General features: G+C 36.8%; 2 protein-coding genes across 3 annotated transcripts; one reads left to right on the plus strand and one right to left on the minus strand.

The window, feature by feature from the left end:
* Positions 1-15029: 15029 nt before the first annotated feature.
* LOC117923211 (homeobox-leucine zipper protein HAT4-like) lies at positions 15030-17375 on the plus strand. 2 transcript variants are annotated; one of them, XM_034841440.1, is made up of 4 exons: positions 15030-15327; positions 15852-16168; positions 16289-16368; positions 16474-17375. In XM_034841440.1, the coding sequence occupies exons 1-4, from the start codon at positions 15150-15152 to the stop codon at positions 16796-16798; spliced, it is 900 nt and encodes a 299-aa protein (XP_034697331.1). In that variant the 5' UTR covers positions 15030-15149; the 3' UTR covers positions 16799-17375. The 2 variants fall into 2 exon arrangements, with proteins under 2 accessions (XP_034697331.1, XP_034697337.1); XM_034841446.1 differs by having other exon boundaries at positions 15031-15327; positions 15858-16168.
* A 2535-nt stretch (positions 17376-19910) lies between these two features.
* On the minus strand, positions 19911-22443 carry LOC117922032 (WD repeat-containing protein 44). Its single transcript, XM_034840050.1, has one exon. It carries the CDS (start codon positions 21881-21883, stop codon positions 20180-20182), a length of 1704 nt encoding a protein of 567 aa, XP_034695941.1. The 5' UTR covers positions 21884-22443; the 3' UTR covers positions 19911-20179.
* Between the last annotated feature and the right edge of the window lie 216 nt (positions 22444-22659).

The raw sequence follows: 22659 nt of genomic DNA on the forward strand, positions 1-22659 counted from the left end.
CTCCAAATTTGTTGAAATGCAATACAAAAATACAAAACAAAAATACAAAGAAAAAAATTACTAAAATGCAAGAAAAAAAATATATTTATCTTCCAAGTTCCAAATTACCACACTTTATAGTTATATGCAAAAATTACAAATAGTCATATAAACACCATTGAAATAAAAAATCAAAACCAATAACCATTATGTTTTGAAGGCGTTTGAGAAATTTCACTAACTCAAAGCTTTAGGTGTTTTTTTTTTCAAAAAGCTCGATTTTTTTCCCCAAATTTTCCCCCAATATTATGAAATATCAAAACTAAACCCTAACCCTATGTGATCTAGTTGTTGTGTTAGGTTTGTTTGATTGTTGTTGTTTGTATGAGTTTTTGCACTTTGTTTGGTTGGCGAGAAAATCAATCAATTTTTTTTCCTTTATAAATTTTGGAGACTATTTGAATTAGTTGAAGTGATTTTTTAATAATATTGTTATTTTTTTGGTAAAAAATTTTTAATTTGGTTCCAATCACCATGAATTCTAAGAAAATTCTAACTGACAATCAAAGGAGGAAGAATAGGGGGGATTTGGGTGTTTTGAAATTAAATGACTATTTTACCCTTGATCACACTGAGAGCACATGCCTTTCCGTTCCAAAAATAATGTTGTCTCTCAAAAAATGCACATTGCATGCAATTATAAAGGGTGTAAAGTACATTGCTTGATTTTGAACTTAAAGGAACTAAAGAGCTTCAATCACAAAAATTAGAAATATGATTAAATTAAAATAAGTTTATAGATCCTCCATTTTATTCTTATAGCAAATGTTTTCGATCTTACTTAATACTCTTAGCTTTGTGCCCTTACTCAATACATGCATAAAATTCTCCTTTTTTTGTGTTTGTTTTCATATTCTTTTTAGTGGTTTGATTACTATTTAGATTTGACATTGATTTTTAAGTCACTTTTGCAAAAATGTTTGAAGGGAGTTTTTGATCCATAACGTGATTTTAGTGACACCCCAAGAGTTTCCAAAGTTTAGATAAGGCTTTATTTGCGTGAAACAAGCCCTTTAGCCTTTTTTGCCTCTTTTTAGTGCCCATTTCCTTGCCCAACTTGTTTATCCATTTTTTGGGATTTTTTGGGCCGGTTTTAGGGGTGTTTTGTGGGCTTAAACTCGGTGCTTTGGGTTTCCTTAATTGGGTTTTAATTTTAGAAAGTTTTAAAGAGAAATTTGAGTTTGGATAAAGATGATATCATATGTCAAAATCTCTACCCTCCCTTGACTTATAAATATGAGTTTTGGGGCTCATTTTTAGCAGTTCTCTCTTGGTTTTTTAAAAGAAAACTCGGCCCATTTCAAGAAAGAGAGGAAAGAGGAGAAGATTGGAAGATTTGAAGTTGAACTTAGCTTGGGGAAGAAAATTTGTGCATACTAGAAGCCAACTATCATACTTAGGAGGAGTTTCTTTGGTAAGTCATTAATTTTGAATTTTTGTGTTTATTTTTAGTTAGTTAGTTTTTTTTTTTTTTAAATTGATTCTTGAAATGATCATCATATGAGTTGTGGATATTGAAAAATCACATGTTCATTTTGGATACTTTCACTTCATTTTTGGTTTTAATCTAATTTTCTTCATTCTTTTCACTTAGATTCTTATTAGACGTTTGTTTATTTGTTTAAATTGATGTTTGGATGTTCCTTATGTTGGGCTTTGCTCTTTGATTTGTTCATTTCTTCTACCATCTTTGGCTTTTTTTTTTTTCCCTTTTTTTAAGCTCATTAAGTTAAAACATCCTAAATAATCATTAATGAATTCCCATTTTAGTTATAGAGGGTCCGCTCTAAGGACTAAGGAAACTTATTTTCTTTCTGTTAGGAATTATTACAGGGCCCAATTTATTCAACAATTGGATCATTGGAGTTATCGTGTTATTAGTTTAGGAGTCTTGTCTTAATTTGTGATATTTGGGTTTCTTCGTTTATCCTTTATAAAATAAAAATATAACAATAAAAATTTATTTGATTAAAAGGATACGAGAAGGATCTTCCTTTTCATAAACATAAAAATATGATTTTTTTTATCTTTTCAACCAAAAAAAAGTGCACGCATAAAAATTTTAAATTGATATTATATTTATAATTTTCAAGAATTGTATGTCATTGTGTATGTTTTTTTTTTCAAATGTAGGGATTATATTGCTTTGTTATAAAAATTTCACAAAAAATAATAAATCAATTATTCTAAAGGAGGCATTCAATTAATGTTTTAATTAAGTATTTGAGTCTATTTAATCATGATTTAAAAAGAGTCAAAAATATATCCTAATATTTAAGCATCACTTAAAATAATCTTTTTTGGTAGAAATTTTGTCCGTAGCCCTTTCATCATAATTTTTTTTTAAAAATCACTTATTATTTTTATATACACTAAAGAAATGTTTTAATAATATTTTGTGTAATAAAAAAATAATTTTGAAATAAATCATCTAATAAAATGATTGTTTAAGAATTACTTTGTGCATTTGAGAGTATTTTTCCTTGAAATATTTTTAGTAAAATTGTTTTTTCTTGAAGTGTTTTTAGGAGAATTATAAAATATTTTTAAAAAAAATATATAAAGTGATTTTTCGACACTAAAAATATTTCTTAAAATTTTATTTTTCAAAAACACTTTTTAAACTAAAAGGTGTTTACGTTTTTTTTTTAAAACCTACCACATAGACAAAGAGTGAAACTACTTTTAAAAAATACTACCAAATGGATAATTGATCCTCTCTATTTTTAAAAGTGATTATCACTCATTGGTTTGGTATTTATTTTTATTTTTCAAAAACACTTTTTAAACTAAAAGGTGTTTACGTTTTTTTTAAAACCTACCACATAGACAAAGAGTGAAACTACTTTTAAAAAATACTACCAAATGGATAATTGATCCTCTCTATTTTTAAAAGTGATTATCACTCATTGGTTTGGTATTTATTTGGATATATTTTTAGTTTTTTTTTTCAAAATAAAAAATAGAGAGAGAGAGAGGGAGTGGACAAATAACCACTACCTTCGTTATGATGAACAATTTATTTCCAGTTCAATATTTTTGTAAAATAAAAAATTACTCTTTATAGAAAATAATATTTGAATTCACTCGAATCAGAGGCAACAACTTCTATGTTTGGAATCTTCAGAACTTCCCTTTTCCGGGAAAACGTTTTCCCGGAAAATTTATTAGTTTTATAGCTTTGGTTGTTTGAAAGAAGGCTATTGTAGAAAGGTGCTGTTTGTATCAGACCCTTTTTTTTTTTTTTGGTCAAATTTTAAAAAATCATAATTATCTTCTTTTTTTTCCTTAAATATAAAACTTACTCCCACAATATAAAATCTTTTTTATGTTTTTACTAAATTGCCCTTTTGAATACGTAATAGGATGACCCCTAGTCTGGAATGGAATGGAATGGAATGTCACGTGACGTGTTAACTGACTTTGTGCAGAGGCAATCATTGAGTGTTATAAAAAAAAAAATTAAATAAAAACAGACAACCCAATTGGACTATTTATTTCTTTTGATAGTTGGACCGGGATTGGACCTGGGCCAGAAAAATGGTTAGGCTAGGAGATCTACATAAGCTAAGGATCTCGATTAGTAATGCTCTAAATTGGGCCAAGCCCTTTCTGCCTTGACACTACAAACCAGACTCATCAAGCAGTGCACAACAGCCCATTTGGAAGTTGAGCTCTGGAAAGTGCCCAAGCAGACCCAAACTGATTTGGCCCAGATTAGGCCTGGTATGAAGAGAATATCAGCCCAGGGGTAATAAAATTCGCAGGCATGCAGGCCCATTACACCAGTCTTATCTTTTCCTCCATATTCTCATGTAACTCTCAAGAGATTACATTTTCTGGAGAAGCCTTCATCGGAATAAAGTGTTCACTGTTCAGTTCAATGGTGCCACAAGACTCCTTGTGGACCTTATTGATTCCAATGGATCTCCTCGGATATTTTTCTTGACACCCAAACACCCTGCGAAAGCGACCAAGCATTTTGGCCAATGATCCTTGAGATCCATGGCCAAAATCTCATTGTCTCTCTCGAGATGATATGTCCTTGTCTTCGAGGTCTCTCCAATGGTGAATGTGATGCAGTGTGGTCTCTACCAACTTTTCTAGAAAGCCTCCATGATCATTTCAGTTCAAGCACCAGTGATCCTCCCTTCATGTGTGTGTCTAAACAATGAACTTTATTTATCAAGATTCTTCTCAGGTGCCCAAAAAGCAACGTGCACTTTGCACACCACTGAACATGGGCCTCATTCAAGATGCTGACTCCCCCGTTTGGTTGCCTAGAAAGTGATAAGAAACAACGGTACGATTCAGATTCTCATAATAAAATAATACTCCATTTGGAAGTCTTAATCTCTTTTAGAAAGTGGGTCAAAAGAGATTGTGAGATTTAGTATATCTAGATGAGTTTGGAAAGGAGGTTGGAACTTGGAACTTCTTTTTTGCTGTCTTAACAATCAATTCTTTTCATCTTAATATATACTTGATGGTAAGAAGGCCAAGGCATGCTGGACTCTGCAGCCTGTGGCTAAATCTGTAAATATAATTTTGTTTTTGGGCATGTACATAATTTCACATATCCCTGATCTGGGTGTCTTGGATTCCTAGGAATGCAGTAACATTAACAATAGAATCATTTTCCGACAAAAAAAAAAAGTCTTTCGTTATTTTTGGTTATGAATTATTCTAAATATACAGCTATACTATATGGTGTACCATAATTGGAACCATGTGATGAGTACCATAATTGCAGAATGCATATATGAAGATGGTATGTGTTACCTTGAACATTGGCACATTGCTAATCCAATTCAAATTTGTAGCAGCAGTGTCCAGAGAAATCTTGAGATGAACATATGCATGTTTGTTTTTGGAATCATGATATGGGATTCATCTTGAAGACTTGTTTCTTATCGATACATGTATTGGGGTGCAACAATATTGCTTGTGGGACCTATGATGGATGCTGTAATAATTGATGGGCTTGGAAATTAGTTAACATCGAGATGAGTGGTGTGATTTTTCGTATGAATAGGAAAGAAGCTTCTAATACTATTCATGTATTTGAATTTCTTTTAATTATATAAATATATTTTGAAGTTGTGAGGATGTCTATTATGTCTAACCATATGAGAGGGAGTGAGTCGTTACTCTAGAGAAGTTAATCTTCAACTCTAATATGAGACTCTACTTATTAAACCCTTACCTGCAAGAGGAATAACATCCTGACATTATTTGCTTTAAATCTACGAAGACCCGTTAAGCAAAAATGGGTCAATACAAGTGTAAAATCGAAACAAAACCTTTCTCATAAGAAAAATAATAATTTTAGCACTACTTGTTTTAAAATCCGTGAAGACCCATTAAATTGTTGTAAGTGTAAAATCAGGTATAATATTACATGTCATAAAAGGTTTAATCTCTCTAATTAAATTTAAATGAGATTACTGTCAGCCCCTTAAACCCTTGACTTAACCATGGAGGAATAGGCCTCATGGGTAGGCCTTGCACCCATGAAAGCCTGGGATGAAAGCAGGGAAATCCTGTAGGTTTGGTGGTTCAAACTCCGGGAGCCATGTGAGGAGGTCGCGAGCGAGCCAGATGCGCACCGCGAGCAGGCCAGACACGCACCACACACGCACCGCGGGCGAGCCAGACATGCACCGCGTGCGCACCAGATGGGCATCGCGCGCGCACCTGACTTAGGTGGTGCAGATGAAGGCTGACTTGGAATTTTAATTTATAATTAAAATTATATTCCATTATGCATCCTCAGATATATTGATGTCTCCTCAAGAAACAATGAAAACGGCTCGTATTGCTCTTTAAGAGGGGGGGAGGGGTAGGTGACTCAAAGGAGGGAGCCACCAAGAGAAGCCTTGACCGCACCAAGGGGGCACCATGGCACGGCCTTGGCGTGCCAAAGACACACGACGCAACTCGAGCAAGCACACATGGACTCCACGACATGTGTGTTGTGCACCCCGTGGCAGCAACGGCACGGGGCCTGGTGCGGCCTACCCCCTCCCCGCGCAGGCACGAGGGCGCCTAAGCCTTGTGCGGTGAGCCAGCTGATGAAACCATGGGCGCAATGCCATGGTTTGATGGCTCCAATAGCTAACTCGCACCGAGATGCCTACACACAGCACAGGGGCGCAATGCCCTGTGCACCAAGAAGGATTAGCCATGGGCGCAATGCCATGATTCGTTGCTGGGAAGTTGGGAAACAAGCAACAAGCCCACGCCATGGGCACCTAGACATGGCATGGGCTCATTCATCAGTGTGAGGAAGGCACACTGATGCACCAGACGCTTGGTCAGATGGGTGGTGCACGCTGCCTGGCTCAGAGGGCCTTGATCAACGACATGCTGATGGGCACCCGGTCACAAGAGGCACCTTGAGGGGGAGAGGTCGGCTTGTTAGGGGGACTAACCAGCAGCTTGGCGAGCAAGACCTGAAGGAGATGACAGTACAACTAGCAAGTGGCAGCTAGCTCAGACAAACCAGTGACTAAGTCAAGCCGTCATTGACCTGCAGTTATCTGAAGGATGATGGCTGGTGCAAGTGGGTGGCATGTGCAGGCCACTATCTGGGGTGGTGGGTGGTTATGCAGGACAGTTGAGAGCAGTTCTAGCCAGTTGCATGACCACCTAGTTGGCTCCAAGATTTGAATTGAGGGAATTCAAATTTGTAACTGCAGATTGAGTCATTTAAATAGGGCTCCTGTAGCCTTGAAACAGAGGGTGAGAGCTTGGGGGAAAGGGTTCCTTCTCGTATTCCTTGGGTGAGTGCATTGTACTCTGGTTCAAGAAGCAATTTTGTCTTGTAAGAGTGATTAATACAAGTTGGGAAAGGATTCCCGTAACCTCGTGTGTCCCTGTTGCTTATTTATTTCTGTATTCTACTCTGTTCTTATGAATGCTGGGAAGGGAAGGTTGGCTAAGGAAGGGTCCTTAACACCGCACACTCGTAAAAAATTAAGTGAGATAACCAAGGGTGTGACAACTACCATAATCAAATTAAAGAATCCTTTTTTTTTTTTTTTTCTTTTTTTGGAACCTTTTACCTTTTCATTTTATAGCCACAAAGGGGTAAATTTTCACCAAAATAAAAATTTTGATTAACCTATCAACTTCTATTAGGAATAATAATGGGACGAGGTTCAATTTTAATAAATGAGTTTGGGACGGGTTTGAGATTTTTTTAAAAAACCCAGGACGGGTTCGGGTATTGCCCTACCTCGCTCCGATTATATATAAAATTAATTTTAAATTTTAATTTAATTTAATTTTTATTTTACTATTTTTAATATATAGATAATAAAAAATTATTTTTAATAGAATAAGATATAAAAATATAATAATTAATTATTTATAAAATATATTTATTTTAATGTAATTAAAAAATTTTAAAATAATTTTTTTTTAAAAAAATAAAATTTAAAAAAAAGTTAAATGGGGTGAGCGGGGCAGATATAAGATTTTGTTATACTTGCCCCGGACCGTTTAATTTTTTAAATAGGACGGGAATGAGAGTTGTTTTGAATAAATGGAGCGGGTTTAGGACTGGCAACCGCCCCGTTGATTGTTCAACGAAAGCAAATTTCCTTTTCAAGAAAAAATGCCCTCCATAATCCATATGGTTGATTGTAACGGTGACTTATAAAAGCAAGGTGGAGTGAAGAAAGAAGGAAGGGGATGCGACAAAAGTGATGATTTATTCAACAATGCAAGTGCTTTTAGGAGCCATGATGGTTGTTGCCTTGGTTCAATGAAATGTTCGAACTCTAGAAAGCTTTCACAATTAAAGGTGAGTTTCTCTTTCACTCGTTGCAACATCATTTCAGTCATCATGATCTTCTTCCCCAACTATTGATGTGAGTGGGACAATAATAGAAGCATCCACCTGTTCCAGATATTTCTTTTCCTCTGTTCACTTCTCTTCTTCTTCTACTATAAATCCTAAGAAATTTGGGGTTTATTTCATAATTTTTTATAAGTTTTTAAAGACAAAATTTTGTGTTTTTGGAAACAAAAAAAAAAAAAATGATTTTCAAAAAGCATTGCTAAACTGTCCACTTCATTTGGATCTTAGAGACAATAATCGCTAAAATTTTGCTTTATTTCCCCTTTTTTATTATTATTATTTTTAACAAGCTTCAAATCTTGTAGCTTTCTATGCTTGATTCTTGTTAAATACTAAGAAGCAAATATTAAAAAATGATTTTTCTTATACTTGGTTTTATTATAGAAAAATATCAAAAATAAATAAAAAATAATTAAAGAATTATCTATTTTTTAAAATAACTTAAATGAATTTAAAGTACTATATAAAAACAATAGATTTAGTTTAAATATATAGTTTTTTTTTATTTTCTTGTTATTTTCTTTTTTAATATTTTGTATCAATTTTTTAATGTGATTGGACGATCAGTATGATCCCTAAGTTCATGGACTTCATCAATACTTAACAATCCACTAATCAAAATTGTAATGATGAACATTCAAAAAACAAAACTTTAAACATAAAAATAGTTAAATATATAATAAAGGTAAACTCGTCAATCATCAAATAAAAAAAAAAAAAAAAATTCTTTAGAGAGCGTTATCCTCTTCAACCCTTTGAATTGATCGGACAGCTCAACCTCCAACATCTCGAACAAAGCACAATAATACTGATTCAAGCTTTACAATCCAAAATAATCAACAGTTAAATAATAAAATAATAAATAAAATTGAGAAGTTACTTAGTCAAAAAGGGATTCTAATAATCTATTTTAAATGAGCAAATTGGGGGACAGAATATTTCTTTTTTTTTTTCCTAGTGAAAATCATTACCGGTAAGTTAAGCCTCACTAATTCAAATGGAATCATGATTAGGTGTAGGCCCTCTACAAGTAGCAATTGACATGTCTTGTTTTGGATTCAAATTATTAAAATATTGGATCATCGTATCATACAATAATGGAGATCGCTTTCATCATTTGAAGTAATGAAATCATTAGGTAAGACCAAGCTCATAATCATGCTATAAATTATTTTAAATGATTCACCAAAAAATGTATATTTATATTAATTAAAATATTATTATTTTAAAATCATTAATCTATCATGTGCTTTGTATCTATATTCCTCTCCTCATTCTCAATTACCATATAAAAATATCACCAAACCAGACATGCTTTCTCAGAACATATTCATTAAAGAATATTAAATTCCATAACTGTCCTCCGCCATCATATATCGATTTGGAACCGACTCCAGCTGGACCTAGGGCATATTCGGAAAAATAAAATAAATCCCATATCTGACCGTACGACCACACGTGCAAGCCAACCTCAAGTTGGCATCGATTAACTGAAAAACCAACCGACGCAACGATTCTCTCAAAGCCGTTTTGGGGTTGGTCACATGGTGACCAGCTCAGCCGGTCACATGGCCAGATACGTGGGACCCACCTAAATATGCTTCACACGTATCTCTAAAGTAGGAGAGCTGGCACCGGGCAGCGGGCAGTGGGCAGTGGGCACCCAACTGTTCAACAAAAAATATAAAATTCTTTGGGTATTGGGAGCACGTGTACGTGCGGGGAGATGGCGCCCGCACGTGTGGTCACCGGCTACGCCGGTTGAGAAGGTGGGAGGAACGAGCGAGCAGGCAAAATGATTTGTGCGTGAGTTGCCCCGGGGGGTTGACTGTTGACTAGATCCAGGCAAGTTTGACCGGGAGTGCACGTGCGGTAGGCATAATACACGTGTGCTTTGCTGTCGCTGGCGCATTGGAACTAGTGTTACCACGCAGGATCCACATGAGTCGTAATAATTGAGGTACGCAAGTGGCTTCCCTAATGCTTCTCCATTACTTTATTAACTCTTCCTTCACCGTCTCTCCCGCCCCCTTAATAATTATTTTTCTAGATTTTGAATTATTCCTCTCTTGCATTTATCTTAAACAAGTTACTTACCAAAAAAAGATAGTCTATCACACAAGATTAATCGATTATTCAATTTTTTCCAATTTTGACTTCCAAGAATGATCATTTCAAGCAAGAGTTATGAAACATAAAATGTCTAGAGATATGGAAAATTATATGATTGTCACATGATAGGGGTTGATATAAATTTCTAAGTCAAAAGTAATAAGAAAAACAATTTGGAAGGTTATTTGACCAACATTCCATGTAAGGGCAATTGAATTATTTAAAAGGAAAAAAAATTGAGAATTAGAATTAGAATGATAATGCATGAAGGCAAGAAATGGGAGAGGGGGGTGGAGATGGAGGAGACAAGGGAAGCTGAGGGATGTGGTAGGTGGGATACAGAGATTTTATGATCAAGACATGACTGGATATATCATATGCTATAGATATCATTATCATTATTGGATATCTTTCTCCCCCTCTCTCGAGTCCAATCACCTGACTTGAACAAAAGGATGGGGGAGAGGGTAACATGGTAAATTCAAAGGCAATGATGAGTTTGAATGAAGCACAGGCCACAAGCATCATGAATCAATGAATGATGATGATGGGTGATGGGAGGGGGGAGTGGGGGCGCTAGGGCCTAGTTCACGTGCGATTCACATGGGGGCAGTGTGAGGAGAGAAAGGGGAAGGCCATGTCGAAGGTGTATAATTGGGGGGACACGTGGGACAGCTAGCACGCACCCGTGGGGACACTTAATCATCACCCGACATCTTGTCGGAACTTCTGTTATTATTCAATTATATGCATCATCATTCATCATTCATTCGTTCATTCATTCACTCAACTCCCCCCTCCCACTCCACTCCACTCCACTCCACTCCATTCCACTTCCATATTTCTTTCTTTTAATTTATTCATTCTTCTATATTTAAAAATATGATAAAACAATATCTTTTTATTTAAAAAAAAACACTTTCAAATTTTTAAAAAATATTTTTTAAAATAAATTAGATATATGAGAAAATTAGAAAAAATAATTATTTATAATATTTTTTGAAGAAATATTTGACAAATGTTTTTTTTTTTAAATATTTTTAAAGAAAATATTTAAAGGTAGAGAATTTGACTGTAAAGAAATTCAAAAATAGGTATATTATTGAGACACATAAAATCATGTACAAATCAAATATCATTATTATTATTTTGTATATATTTATATATTTGTCCACTTTAATAATCTAATGTTGTTGACTGTCTTGTTGAACTCAACAAAAGCTTCCCTTTTTGAGAGAGGAAAAAAAATAAAGGGGTTTTAATTAATTAGTAGAAGAGTCCAAATGGGTCCTTCCTAAGTGTTATTTGTACTCTTTATTTTATAATCCTAGTACACATGATAATCACTCTTCCTAATTGATATTAGCTTCCCGAATAAACTAATAACTAAAGTGAAAAAGGTTGAGAAATTTTGTACAAGTAAATATTGTGCCCTAAATGATACATGTTCTAGGTAGTGGGTCATATGGGTAGGAATGGCAATGACAGGTTTTTTGAGATATCCGTCCTGTCCCATCCCTAATGAGACGAGGTTCAATTTTAATAAATGAATTTGAAATAAGTTTAAGATTTTTTTTTTAAATTCGGGGCTCGGGTATTAGCCCCACCTCGATTATATATAAAATTATTAAAATTTAAAATTTTATTTTACTATTTTTAATATATAAATAATAATAAAATAAATTATAAAAGATATAATTATTTAATTATTTATAAAATGTATTTATTTTAATGTAATTAAAATTTTTTAAAGTAATTTAAAAAAAAAGTTAAATGGGATAAAAATGAGAATTGTTTTAAATAAATTTGAATAGGTACAACTCATCCTGTAGTCATTCTTTTAAGTACATTTAATCAAGTTTATTGAAAATAATAATCATTAAAATTATTTATATTTGTATTTATTAAAAGGGTTGCCTCCCAAGTCCTATCTCAAATTTTTACTTTTCAAAAGTTTGAAAGTTGAAGAATTGCTAAGATTAGTAGTTGGAATTCATCATTTCTAGGACACTTCATAATTGGGGACCAATGATTGCTTCATACGCTCGAGGACATGACCGTCATTTCAGTTGCAGGGGCAACTAAGTAAATCCACTGCAGGTCTTAAAGAGGAGACCAGTTGCATGAAAACCTGGAGATAGAGATTGAGATAAATATAACAGATAAAGATAAAACGGTTACGAGGGGCCTCCCACCCAACCCTCAGCTATGAAGAGTGGGCGACACGCGCTGTTGCGAACGATGGGATGGGAGAGTGAGATAGACGGAGGTGAAGGTGGGTGTGAAGGCGGGGAGAGGAAGGGGGAGTGAGTTCAAATGATTGTGATGGAGAGGGTGTCGGCTAATGAAGGGACAAGATGACACGCACGGCTGCGTGGGGGTGGAGGGCCCCACAGGCGGGGTGGTAACAGTATAGGAGTGAGAGACCACGTGTCTACCAGCAAAACATGTTGGTCCACGTGAGTCGGGGTTGAGGTTTTACTTCCACGCTTCCTTCATTTTCGCCCACCTCCCCCCACCTCTCCTCCCACGTGAACTCCACTCTCCCTTGTCTCCTTTCCCTCTCCCCTGGCCCCACACGTGCGCCCCCCTCCCTCGTTTTCTTCGTTTCCTCTCTTCTGGCTCCTCTTCTCTTCCCTCTCATCCCCTCAACTCGGCTCGGCTCCACTCGCTCTTCCTCTCATTATTCATGAAAGGAAAATTTTACAATCTTGAAAAAAAAAAATATTTTTTTATTTTAACATTTTAAAAGGATTTATATATTATTTTAATTGGGAGCAAGGAAATTTAATTGCACCATCATTAATGTCGCATGCTGACGACGATGGCTTTATTTATGGGATTGGGTAAATGCATAAAAAGAAAAATTAAATAACAGGTAGGAAGTAGATATGGTCAGCATGCTACTCATTTAATATTGTCAAATATAAAAGAAAATATGTTTCACATTTTATGAATCACATTATTGAGGTGGAGCCAAAAATACAATTTAGTGGGACAATATAAGAGAAATTAGTTTCATGAGGTAAATTTGTTGGGGCACCGGGAATGAGTCACTTTTGGAACCATTTTAAGTTTTATCATCCGAATCAATCTTAAGTATTTCATCCTAATGACAAAGTTATGAAGATAAATGGTAATGGATGCAGTGGATGATAAATACAAAACGAAAATAAGAGTTTATAACATTGAATAATGATATTTTATTTTTTTTAGAGGGGTATGTGCGGCATTAGTTAAATCTACTCATGGTGCATTGGATAGTAATTTTAGAAATTCTTTTATAATATATTTTTAAAAAATAAAATTTTAAAAATATTAAAAATACTAAAAATACATCCTGAAATCATCATTAATAATACACTCTAAGTTAATATATTAATTAATAGATTAATAGTAATGAAATTTGAATTTTAATATTGAATTTTAATTTTTTTGGTGTGATTATAAATTCAAACACCACATGGTTCCTCCCTCTAAATTAAAATTTTAAAGAGACCTAAATTGCCAATATATTAATTAAAAATATTTACCAAGTAATAAGAGAGAGAGAGAGAGAGAGAGAGAGAGGAAGCATGAGATGGCACGTGACAGCAAGATTAGAATGAAATATGGCAACGTACGATGTTTTCCAATTAAATGAAGGACCATATACCAGTCCCTCCAGCCGTACACGTGGATCCAAAAAGTAATTATTGACAAGACGTTTCAAAACCTAGAGGCCGCAGCCGCTCAAAAATCATAACCTTTTAATGGCGTCGGCTCTCTGAGCCATCTCTGAGAACTCCTAAACAACAATTATTAGGCCAATTCACCTGTAACCCCACGCACTCCACGAGGGGGGTGGGAGGGGAGGCAGAAAGGATGAAGCCGGGAGAGGGCAGCGTAGAGAGCACGCGCGGGGGGGGAGGAGTAGAGAGAAAATGGGGTTTTATCAACAGAAAAGGCGAAGAAAGCGACGCCTTTGTCTGTAGGCATGACCCCCTCGTGGTGAGATTTTTCAAAGATAAGGGAAGAGAGAGAGGGGGACCCACGTTTTTTATGAAGCAATAAAGTTGGTATGTCTCTCCCACTCTCTCTTTGATTTCATGCTTGTCCTCATTTTCACTCCCCCTCCATTCATCTCTGCCCTTGCTTTTGCATATCATTGCCTCATCTTGCGGTTGGGTGGTCTGCTCCTCTGCTCCTCTCCCCTGCCCCCCATCAGATTTGCTAGGGATTCCTATTCCAAATCCAAATCCATTTCCCACAGAGTTACTGTTTTCAACTCATCATTTTCAAATATATAGACAAAATAGGGTGTTAAACGGTTTCATCAAGCCGACGTATTGCCATAATTAGTTCAACTTGCATAAATGAAATTGGGCAAGCAATGAGTTCAATTATTTGAAAAGATGTTAAAACTGTGTTTTCAATTTGAGAGTTGGTTGGACTTTGCTGAGAATAGTCGTCTTAATTTTCCTAAGATTAGAGCCCAACTCACTCCTTTTTCCTTGCAAATTTAATCATAAAATACTAAATTTACACATGGAGTATAATCTTCCAAATGCCACGTCTTCTAATGTCCCACACTCCACCGCCTTATATGAATAACTACAAATTACTTTGACCATTTTAGCTTTACCTTTACCTAACCAATAAAGGTATTTCTATATCTATGAAAGTAATTTTCTAGATTATTAATTTTTATTTTTTTCTATCAGCATTTGTTAACAAAAATGAAAATAATAATAAATAAATAAAAAATGGTAGGGAAAGAGAGGGTGTAGAGTCAACAGTCAAAGAGTAGGAGGTAGAGTACAAATGTACAAACGAACTTTTTACCATGGGTAAAAAGGGGGGAGGGAGAGGACAAAGAAGCAGAGTTAGGTATTATTTTGGGGGCAAAAGCCATGATTGAGATAATTGGCTTCCTGACACAAAGTCATGATTGAACCTTCACCCTTTCCCCCGCCCCCCACCACCTCTATTCTCTCTTCTTTCTATATAACCCCCTCCCTCACCCCCACTCCCTTCACCATCCACCCCTTCTCTCTCTCTCTCAGCTTCACGCCATCAAAACCCTAACCCTAAATCACTGTGATTTTACTCAGACAAGCTACACAGCAAGGAGTTCTTTTGGGCTTTTATCATGATGGTTGACAAGGAGGACTTGGGTTTGAGCTTGAGCTTAAGCTTTCCTCAGGACGCACATCGTCCGCTACAGTTGAATCTGATGCCTTCGTTGCTTCCTGCCTCTTCCTCTTCTCCTTCTCCTTCTCCCTTCGCTCTTCAGAAACCTTCATGGCACGACGCCTTTCCCTCTTCTGGTATGTTTTTTTTTTTTTTTGGTTTTAGTTAGCCTGATGGTCGAGTTTTTAGATCTGCATGTATTTTGTTTGTTTTGGAGAGGCTTCAGATCTGGTCCCGTTCTGGTGCTGAGAAAGAATGGAGAAAAAAGGACCTATCTGTAGTGGTTGGAGAAATTGTTTTGTTTTTCTTTTTTCTTTTCTTTTCTCAGCATCCAAACGGTGTGAAGGGATTGTTTTTTGAACAGGGTGCTTTTTTGCACGGACGAGTACTTAAACTAGTCTTTTAAAAGGTTTTTTTAAAGCCCTTTTCATTTGTTTATTTTTATCTGTTTTCCTTTTCGCTTTGCCGATCATTTACACTGCTATTTTTCTTACTCAGATTCAAATATTTTGATAAATCCACTTTTCTTTGACGATCGTTCATCAGATCTATACTTTAGGCCCTCGTCATTTGATCATTATTCACGCAAACCACACAGATCTCTCAAATAGAAACTAAGCCCATCTGTCCTCAAATCATTTCCACTAATATATAGTCTCAACTGCAGATCGAACCTCAGAGACATGCAGAGGCGATGCCAGATCCTTCCTCCGTGGAATAGATGTGAACCGCTTGCCATCGACGGCCGACTGCGAAGAAGAAGCCGGCGTTTCATCACCAAACAGCACGATTTCCAGCGTAAGCGGGAAAAGAAGCGAGAGAGAAGCAAACGGAGACGAGCATGAGATGGAGAGAGCTTGTTCTCGCGGAATCAGCGACGAAGAAGATGGCGACACTTCGAGAAAGAAGCTTAGACTCTCTAAGGATCAGTCCGCGATTCTCGAAGAAAACTTCAAAGAACACAACACTCTCAATCCAGTAAGTAGCCTACAGTGATTCTGTGTTTGGTTTCTGAGAAAAAGGAGGAAAAAAGAGAAATTTTTCTTTCGAGGGGTATTTTGGTATTTTTGCTGAAAATGGAGGGGTTCATACTTGCAGAAGCAAAAGCTGGCCTTGGCTAAGCAACTGAACCTGAGACCAAGACAGGTGGAGGTGTGGTTTCAGAACAGAAGGGCAAGGTGAGACAATTCTTCTATGTCTGAAGGGCATTTTCGGCATTAAAAAGTGTAGAATTACAGTTATACCCTTGGGGCCTGATGTTTTGAGTGGGGAAATTTTGACAGGACCAAGTTGAAGCAAACGGAGGTTGACTGTGAGTTCTTGAAGAGATGCTGCGAGAATCTGACGGAGGAGAACAGACGGTTGCAGAAGGAGGTGAATGAGCTGAGAGCACTGAAACTTTCCCCACAGTTCTACATGCAAATGACCCCACCCACAACCCTCACCATGTGCCCATCATGTGAGCGTGTGGCGGTCCCACCTCCCTCGTCGGAGGCTCGCTCCCACCAGATGGCCAGCACCCACCACCGTCCCATCCCCATCAACCCTTGGGCCACCGCCACTCCCATCCCCCACCGCCCCTTCGACGCCCTCCATCCTCGCTCCTGATTATCACAGTTGTCGAAGGGCTTTTTGGTCATTAAAAATTATGTGTACGAAAGGAGAGGAAGGAGGGGAAGGGTAACAGTTTTAACAGTTTGGATAGTGGAATCAATTTCCATCTAGTCTTAATGGTTGCTAGAACGTGATTTGGTGGGTCACCATGTTTTGTTGTATTGAGTATTTGACCCATCTCTTCTCTCTTTCGCGGAGGTGACAACCTTTTCTTTTCTAGCCTAGTTCTCTCTCTCGGGATTTTGGTGGTACTCTTTGTATACTTCTTCCCAGGTAGCGGAAGAGGGGACTTTGGCTGTAAAGTGGTCCTTTTCTAATTGTTTAACTTAAGTTCAAGAGAGATGTAGTGGTCTGAAAAATATAAATCAAGTATGATGATTACAGAGGAATCTCTCCTTCATCTAATCTTTGTTTATTATTCTGAAATTCGGGATCTGGTGGGGACGACATATATCGGATTCTATGGCTGTTTTGTAAATTGGACCATTTCTTTTTTAATTTGTAAGTTGTAAATAGTTTCCTAATTCCCCGGAATTTTCCCTGATGTCATTGCTTCTAGCCTTCTACCGGCCTCACCAAGAATTATTCTTCAATCACATAGCCCGGCTGTTCCAATTATGGAGACTTCTTTCAATTTATTTCCTTTTTTATTTTAATCCTTCCAGCCTTGTTCTCAGTCTTGCACAAAAATAGCTGGATTCATACACAAATTTATTAATTTTATAATTCTTTTTCTAACCATTTAAAAACATAACTATTGATGATTAAATATAATAATAGTGAAAATTTTAATATTAAAGAAATTAGCATAAAACAGTACGTACAAATTTTTTATAAGAAAATATTTTTTATTTTACATAAAAATATTTAAATAGTTTAATCAAACAAAAAATCACAACAGCATAACCCTAAAGTGACACAGATCTGAGATCTCACACATAAAGCTTGACACGAAAAAGTGAGATTACAGAAAAAGACTAATTTGACAATTAATCTGAGGATTTTTGTACTAAACTCCCCCCCTTTTTCTAACCACCTTTAGGACCGAGCAGGTACAAAAAGAGCCACATAATTGCATAAATTATTTTCTTAGTTGCATAGTTGTGTCTGCCTACTCTGCCCTATTTGTCTACATGAATCCCTTGAAAAGGGGGCCAGAGTAAATATCATGTCCCTAAACTCCTTATTGCACCTGTCTTTGCAAACTTTTCAAGAGGCCGATGATTAATTAAAAAGCTGAGGTCTTGAAGTGGTGAGATGAAAAAAAGAGAGACAGAGCATGATAGTTGAAGGGAGGAAAAGAATAGGCAATGTCCTGTTTTTGTAAATAAATGAGCATGTTTTCAGGGGAAGGGTAGGCAGGGGCTCCCAGTTTATTAAAGATGGGCATAAATATGGATAGGAGGCCTTATCTCTTCCTTCATACCCCCTCTTTGAGGGCACATACATTTATGTGAAAGTCTTTGTTCTCATATCTGTAATTCTTACAAGGTATGAATTACTTAGTGCAGACATTGGATGATCTCACAATACATATTCCACTTTCTTTCCCAGAAAAAAGTGGGGACAACTCATAGGCATACCTTCAACAATTACCCATTGAGGGAACACAAGTGGGTTTCCGGCAATGCATTGAAATGTATTTATAGATTCAGAGCAGAGTGGGTACTCATAAATTCAGCCACCCAATTTTCCATATCCTCTTAACTAAGATAGGGACACCACCATCTAAAACCCTTCTTTTTGTTTTGTTTTATTTGGGACTCAGTTTCAGAATTTGAGTTTGGAATTCCCAGGAAATTAAGACTGGATGTGGCATATCAAGAAGGTTCATAGATGGTGGGTTCGCATAGAATTAATATCGAACTGGGTTCAACTAGACCTACTGGCTTGGTGGATTCATTTCACCAAGGTTTCCGTAAGTGTCTTACGCCTTGCCAATCCAGAAATTCAGTACTTAAAGCCTAATAAGTTTCAGGACTTACCACATGGTTCAATTGTTCTCAGTAGGCATTTTGGTTAAATGGATTAAATTATTGCCATGCTTCCAAGAAATGAGACCAGTAAGTACCTCCAGAATTTCAAACCGATTGGGCTTCACAGTTGTGATTCTTCATAGCATTCAACACTAGTGTAGTATTGCTATTTCTTAACATTTATCAAAGATGGCATTTATGTAGGAAGATATTGTCTGCCGTACACTCAAACGGGGCTTATAGCTTTAAAACTAGTTTACATGGTTAAAGAGGAACCCGCACATATATAGTATAAAAAACTTTTTTCCATATTCAATATGAGATATCACAATCACCCCTATGCAAAAGTTGTGTCCCATGAATTGCAAGATCAAACAAAAAGATTTCCCTTGCAGGTTAAACAAACTCTTAGTCTTACATTAGGGTCGAGGATCAAATCTAACATCATTTGTAACAACCTGCTCTTAATCATATAAATACTATGCTCTGAGCACAAAGGGCTCTTACGACTTTAAAACGCGTTTATATGGTTAAAAGGAATCCACATATATTTAACGCAACTTTTTCCCCTCTTGGGTGTAGGATATTACATTCATTAAGAGGAGCCCACACAAAGGAAGAATGGCTTTGATTAACCAACTACTGAGGGTTTCTTTTTCAAGTGATTCAGCTGGACATCTCTTTCAGCCTCGAAACAGTTATTTTAAGCTTCCAAAGAGAGAAAATAATACTGGCATCTGATGGGCTCTGTTACAGTCAATTACCAGAGAGTTTTTAAACTGGAATGTGATCTGAAAAATCTAGGAAAAGAATAAAGCTGCATTTTTCTGCTAAAGGGAACTTTTTGTATTGTTAGAAGCACAAGAAAATTGATATTTCATAGAGACCAACTTCTACAATTAATCAAATGGTTTGGGCAAATTGTAAGGTTTAATTTCCTCATATGATGCATACTTTGATAATAATCATACCAACAATTACCTTAAATCATTCAAGAATAGAAACTCAGAGCTCAAGACTTCACAATCAAAAGCCAAACCAACATCTATTTGCTTCCATGCAAACCCCAGTGGTTGTGAGGCTGTTTATACAGATTTTTTTTTTTCTTTATTTACCAAATGAGAGCCAGATTTGCTGAAGAGAGACCATTTTCTCAGTGACAGTAATGCAAAAGTTAGAACAATGATCATCGAAACAAAGGAGCAAGATCAGAAACTCTTCTCCAATGCCAATCTCTACATCCCACAACCATAAATGTGAAAAAAGAAAAGAAAAGAAACAACTCTGATATCAAGTAAAATTAGAAAATATGAAACAAAGAAAAAAGGAAGTCAAGAGTCTAGATAGCAGCTTTCATATCCATCTTTCTTGAATTCTAAGGGTCTAAGGATCTTCATGTTTACCTAGAAAGGTTTTTACTGATCTGTGCACTTCTCTTGATTGATTCAATCCTTTGAAGCCTGATCTGCTCTCTGAATTTTGCAATGAACTCATCAGCCTTCTTGTTGACATCATGGCTTCCATCGCCCACACTAGTAGAGGCAGCCTCATCATTGTCTGAGCTCTCTTCGTTGCTTCTGGACTCTTCATCGGAATCCAAGAAAACGTTTTCCGAAAACTCTTTCTTCCCTCCCTTCTCATATTCCATGAGGATTGGCCTTGACATAGAAGGGAGGCTTTCATGACTTGGCCTCTCTGACCTTACTGGTACTTGATCAAATGCCACCCTCTTTCTTCCTGTCTTCTGTGTCATATTTCCTGCAAATTCCTTTGGTTTTTTCTCATCATCCCCAACTTCTGCAGCTTTCCTCATCCCTGCAACTGGTTCACCAGCTCTAAGTGTTCTAAATGACTTTCCCATTTGTGAGCCATCAATTTGGGGTCTTGGTATTGTTTCCACTCCTGAATTTGCTCTTCTCAGGGTGTCCTCTCTGCCACTTCTACTCCAATCTTTGGGTTCATTTGTCATGCTTCTTTTAAAATCCTTCTCACCAGATACTCTACCTCTAGCTACACTAGAAATTGTGGGTGGTGGTGGTGGGGGTGGAGGTGGGGGAGGAGGAGTAGACTTATAGAAGCTCTTCTTCCTTGCAAAATCTTCCACACTCTTGGCTTGGGATTCTGATGATAGAGAGGGTGAAAGAGATAGTTTCTTTGGTGAAGAAAATGATGGTGAAGGAGATAACTTCTTGGGTGAAGAAGATACAGAAATGGCATGAGATGATCCAGACCTTTGGGACCTAAAAGACCTTGATTCGAGCTTGTTGATTTTAGGTTCCTCCACTGATGGAGGAAGAGAATACAGAGGAGGGCTATCCACCTCTTCCTTCATTTCCGTCCTCCCTGACCTTGACCTCCATGGAATGGGAGATGGAAGAACAACATTTTGCTCCAATTTTTTCTCCAGTTCTAGAGGATCCAGACCTCCCAATTCCCCGTTCTTAATTGTACTCCGATTGATTGAGAACCTCTTTGAACCTGAATTTAAACTCGACCAACTGAGAGAACGAGAGATGCCGCCATCTCCATTAGCGGATTCACCATCACCCGGGTCCGAAACACGCGATTTCAAGCTCCTAACAGGCAAAAGCAATGGCTTTTCCCCAATTCTCGACCCCTTACTGCTCTGCTCATCAATAACAGAGCTTTCCTGTGTAACCACAACGACTGGTTTACCCCTATGGTACTGACTATTCCATGTTTGGACCTTACTCTCACCCGACCCACTTGGGCTTTCAACCTCTTCATCAAAAACCGATGAAACCTGAAGAAATCTAGACACATAGGATTGAGCATTATCAAATTTAGAGTGATTTTCCTTCTCTGTTTCATCATTTCGCCGGCTAAAAATTCCATAAGAAACAGCAATACCCACAAAAACAAGGTGAAGAAGCTCCCAGCTTCTGTTGAATACAGTCTGGTTGATAAATTCAGGTGCTTGTGAGGGTAACAGTGGGAGAATTGCAAGAAAAAGTGTAACAATGAGAGCTTTGTATAGAAAGCCTGAATAGAACTTACTTGGGTTGGCTTGGTTTTGTGGGGTTGTTGAGGTTATCTCTGAAACTAGCTGTTGGGAATTGTTGTAAGGGTCTATCTCTGCCATTGAAGATCTCCTTAACCGTGACACTGCAACAAAGTTAAGAAGAAGAAGAAGCAGAAGAAGAAGGAGGAAGAAGAAGGAGAAGAAAGAAGAAGAAGAAAAGAAGAAGAAAGAAGAAGAAAGAAGAAGAAGAAAAGAAGACTTAGGGGCTAAGGAAAAGTGGGGAAAGAGGAAAGGTGGAGAGTGAAGAGGAAAGTTTTGGTAAGATGTGAGCAAAATTCAAGCTTTGCTAGCTTTTGTGGTTGCTTTGCTTTAGCTGCTTTTAACGGTTCTCAACAATTGACCCCAGGCTTTCCATTTCCGCAATTTGCCCAAGTCACCTTTTCGTTTGTGGGTGGCTGAAAATGTTGAACAACTAAGATTCCTTCAGGTCTTTAAGATATGATTAACAAAATAAGTTCTTTAGCCCATGCATATGCCCGGAAGACAGAAGATCACTCAACCAACCAATGGCTTAGACTCTGCAGAATTGAAAGATATGATTAAGAAACAAAGATTATCAGGTGGGAAAATCGGTATCTGCAATGAGAATGTAGTACTTGGGCCAGTGCTGCTTTCAATCTACGCAATGCTAGCTATTTTGCATTGCACCCACACAGACATCTGCTTTGTGGGCTTGTTCTTTTGGAATGCTTTTAGGCGAGGGAGGCGACCAATGTAAAAAAATATTTTCTGTCTTATGTCAAAGCTCAATACTTCATATATTTCTTTACTTTGTTATGATTTCCCACCTGCTCCATTAAACAACTGGTCTAATTGGATTCTCCATCTCCATAGAT

The sequence above is a fragment of the Vitis riparia genome, chromosome 1, assembly GCF_004353265.1.
Source record: "Vitis riparia cultivar Riparia Gloire de Montpellier isolate 1030 chromosome 1, EGFV_Vit.rip_1.0, whole genome shotgun sequence".
Taxonomy (NCBI): domain Eukaryota; kingdom Viridiplantae; phylum Streptophyta; class Magnoliopsida; order Vitales; family Vitaceae; genus Vitis; species Vitis riparia.

Coding starts and splice junctions, on each gene's coding strand:
- LOC117923211 (XM_034841440.1), top strand. CDS start 15,150: ATGATGGTTGACAAGGAGGACTTGGGTTTGAGCTTGAGCTTAAGCTTT. Junction 15,328..15,851: donor CGACGCCTTTCCCTCTTCTG/GTATGTTTTTTT, acceptor ATATAGTCTCAA/CTGCAGATCGAACCTCAGAG. Junction 16,369..16,473: donor TTTCAGAACAGAAGGGCAAG/GTGAGACAATTC, acceptor AAATTTTGACAG/GACCAAGTTGAAGCAAACGG.
- LOC117922032 (XM_034840050.1), bottom strand. CDS start 21,883: ATGGCAGAGATAGACCCTTACAACAATTCCCAACAGCTAGTTTCAGAG.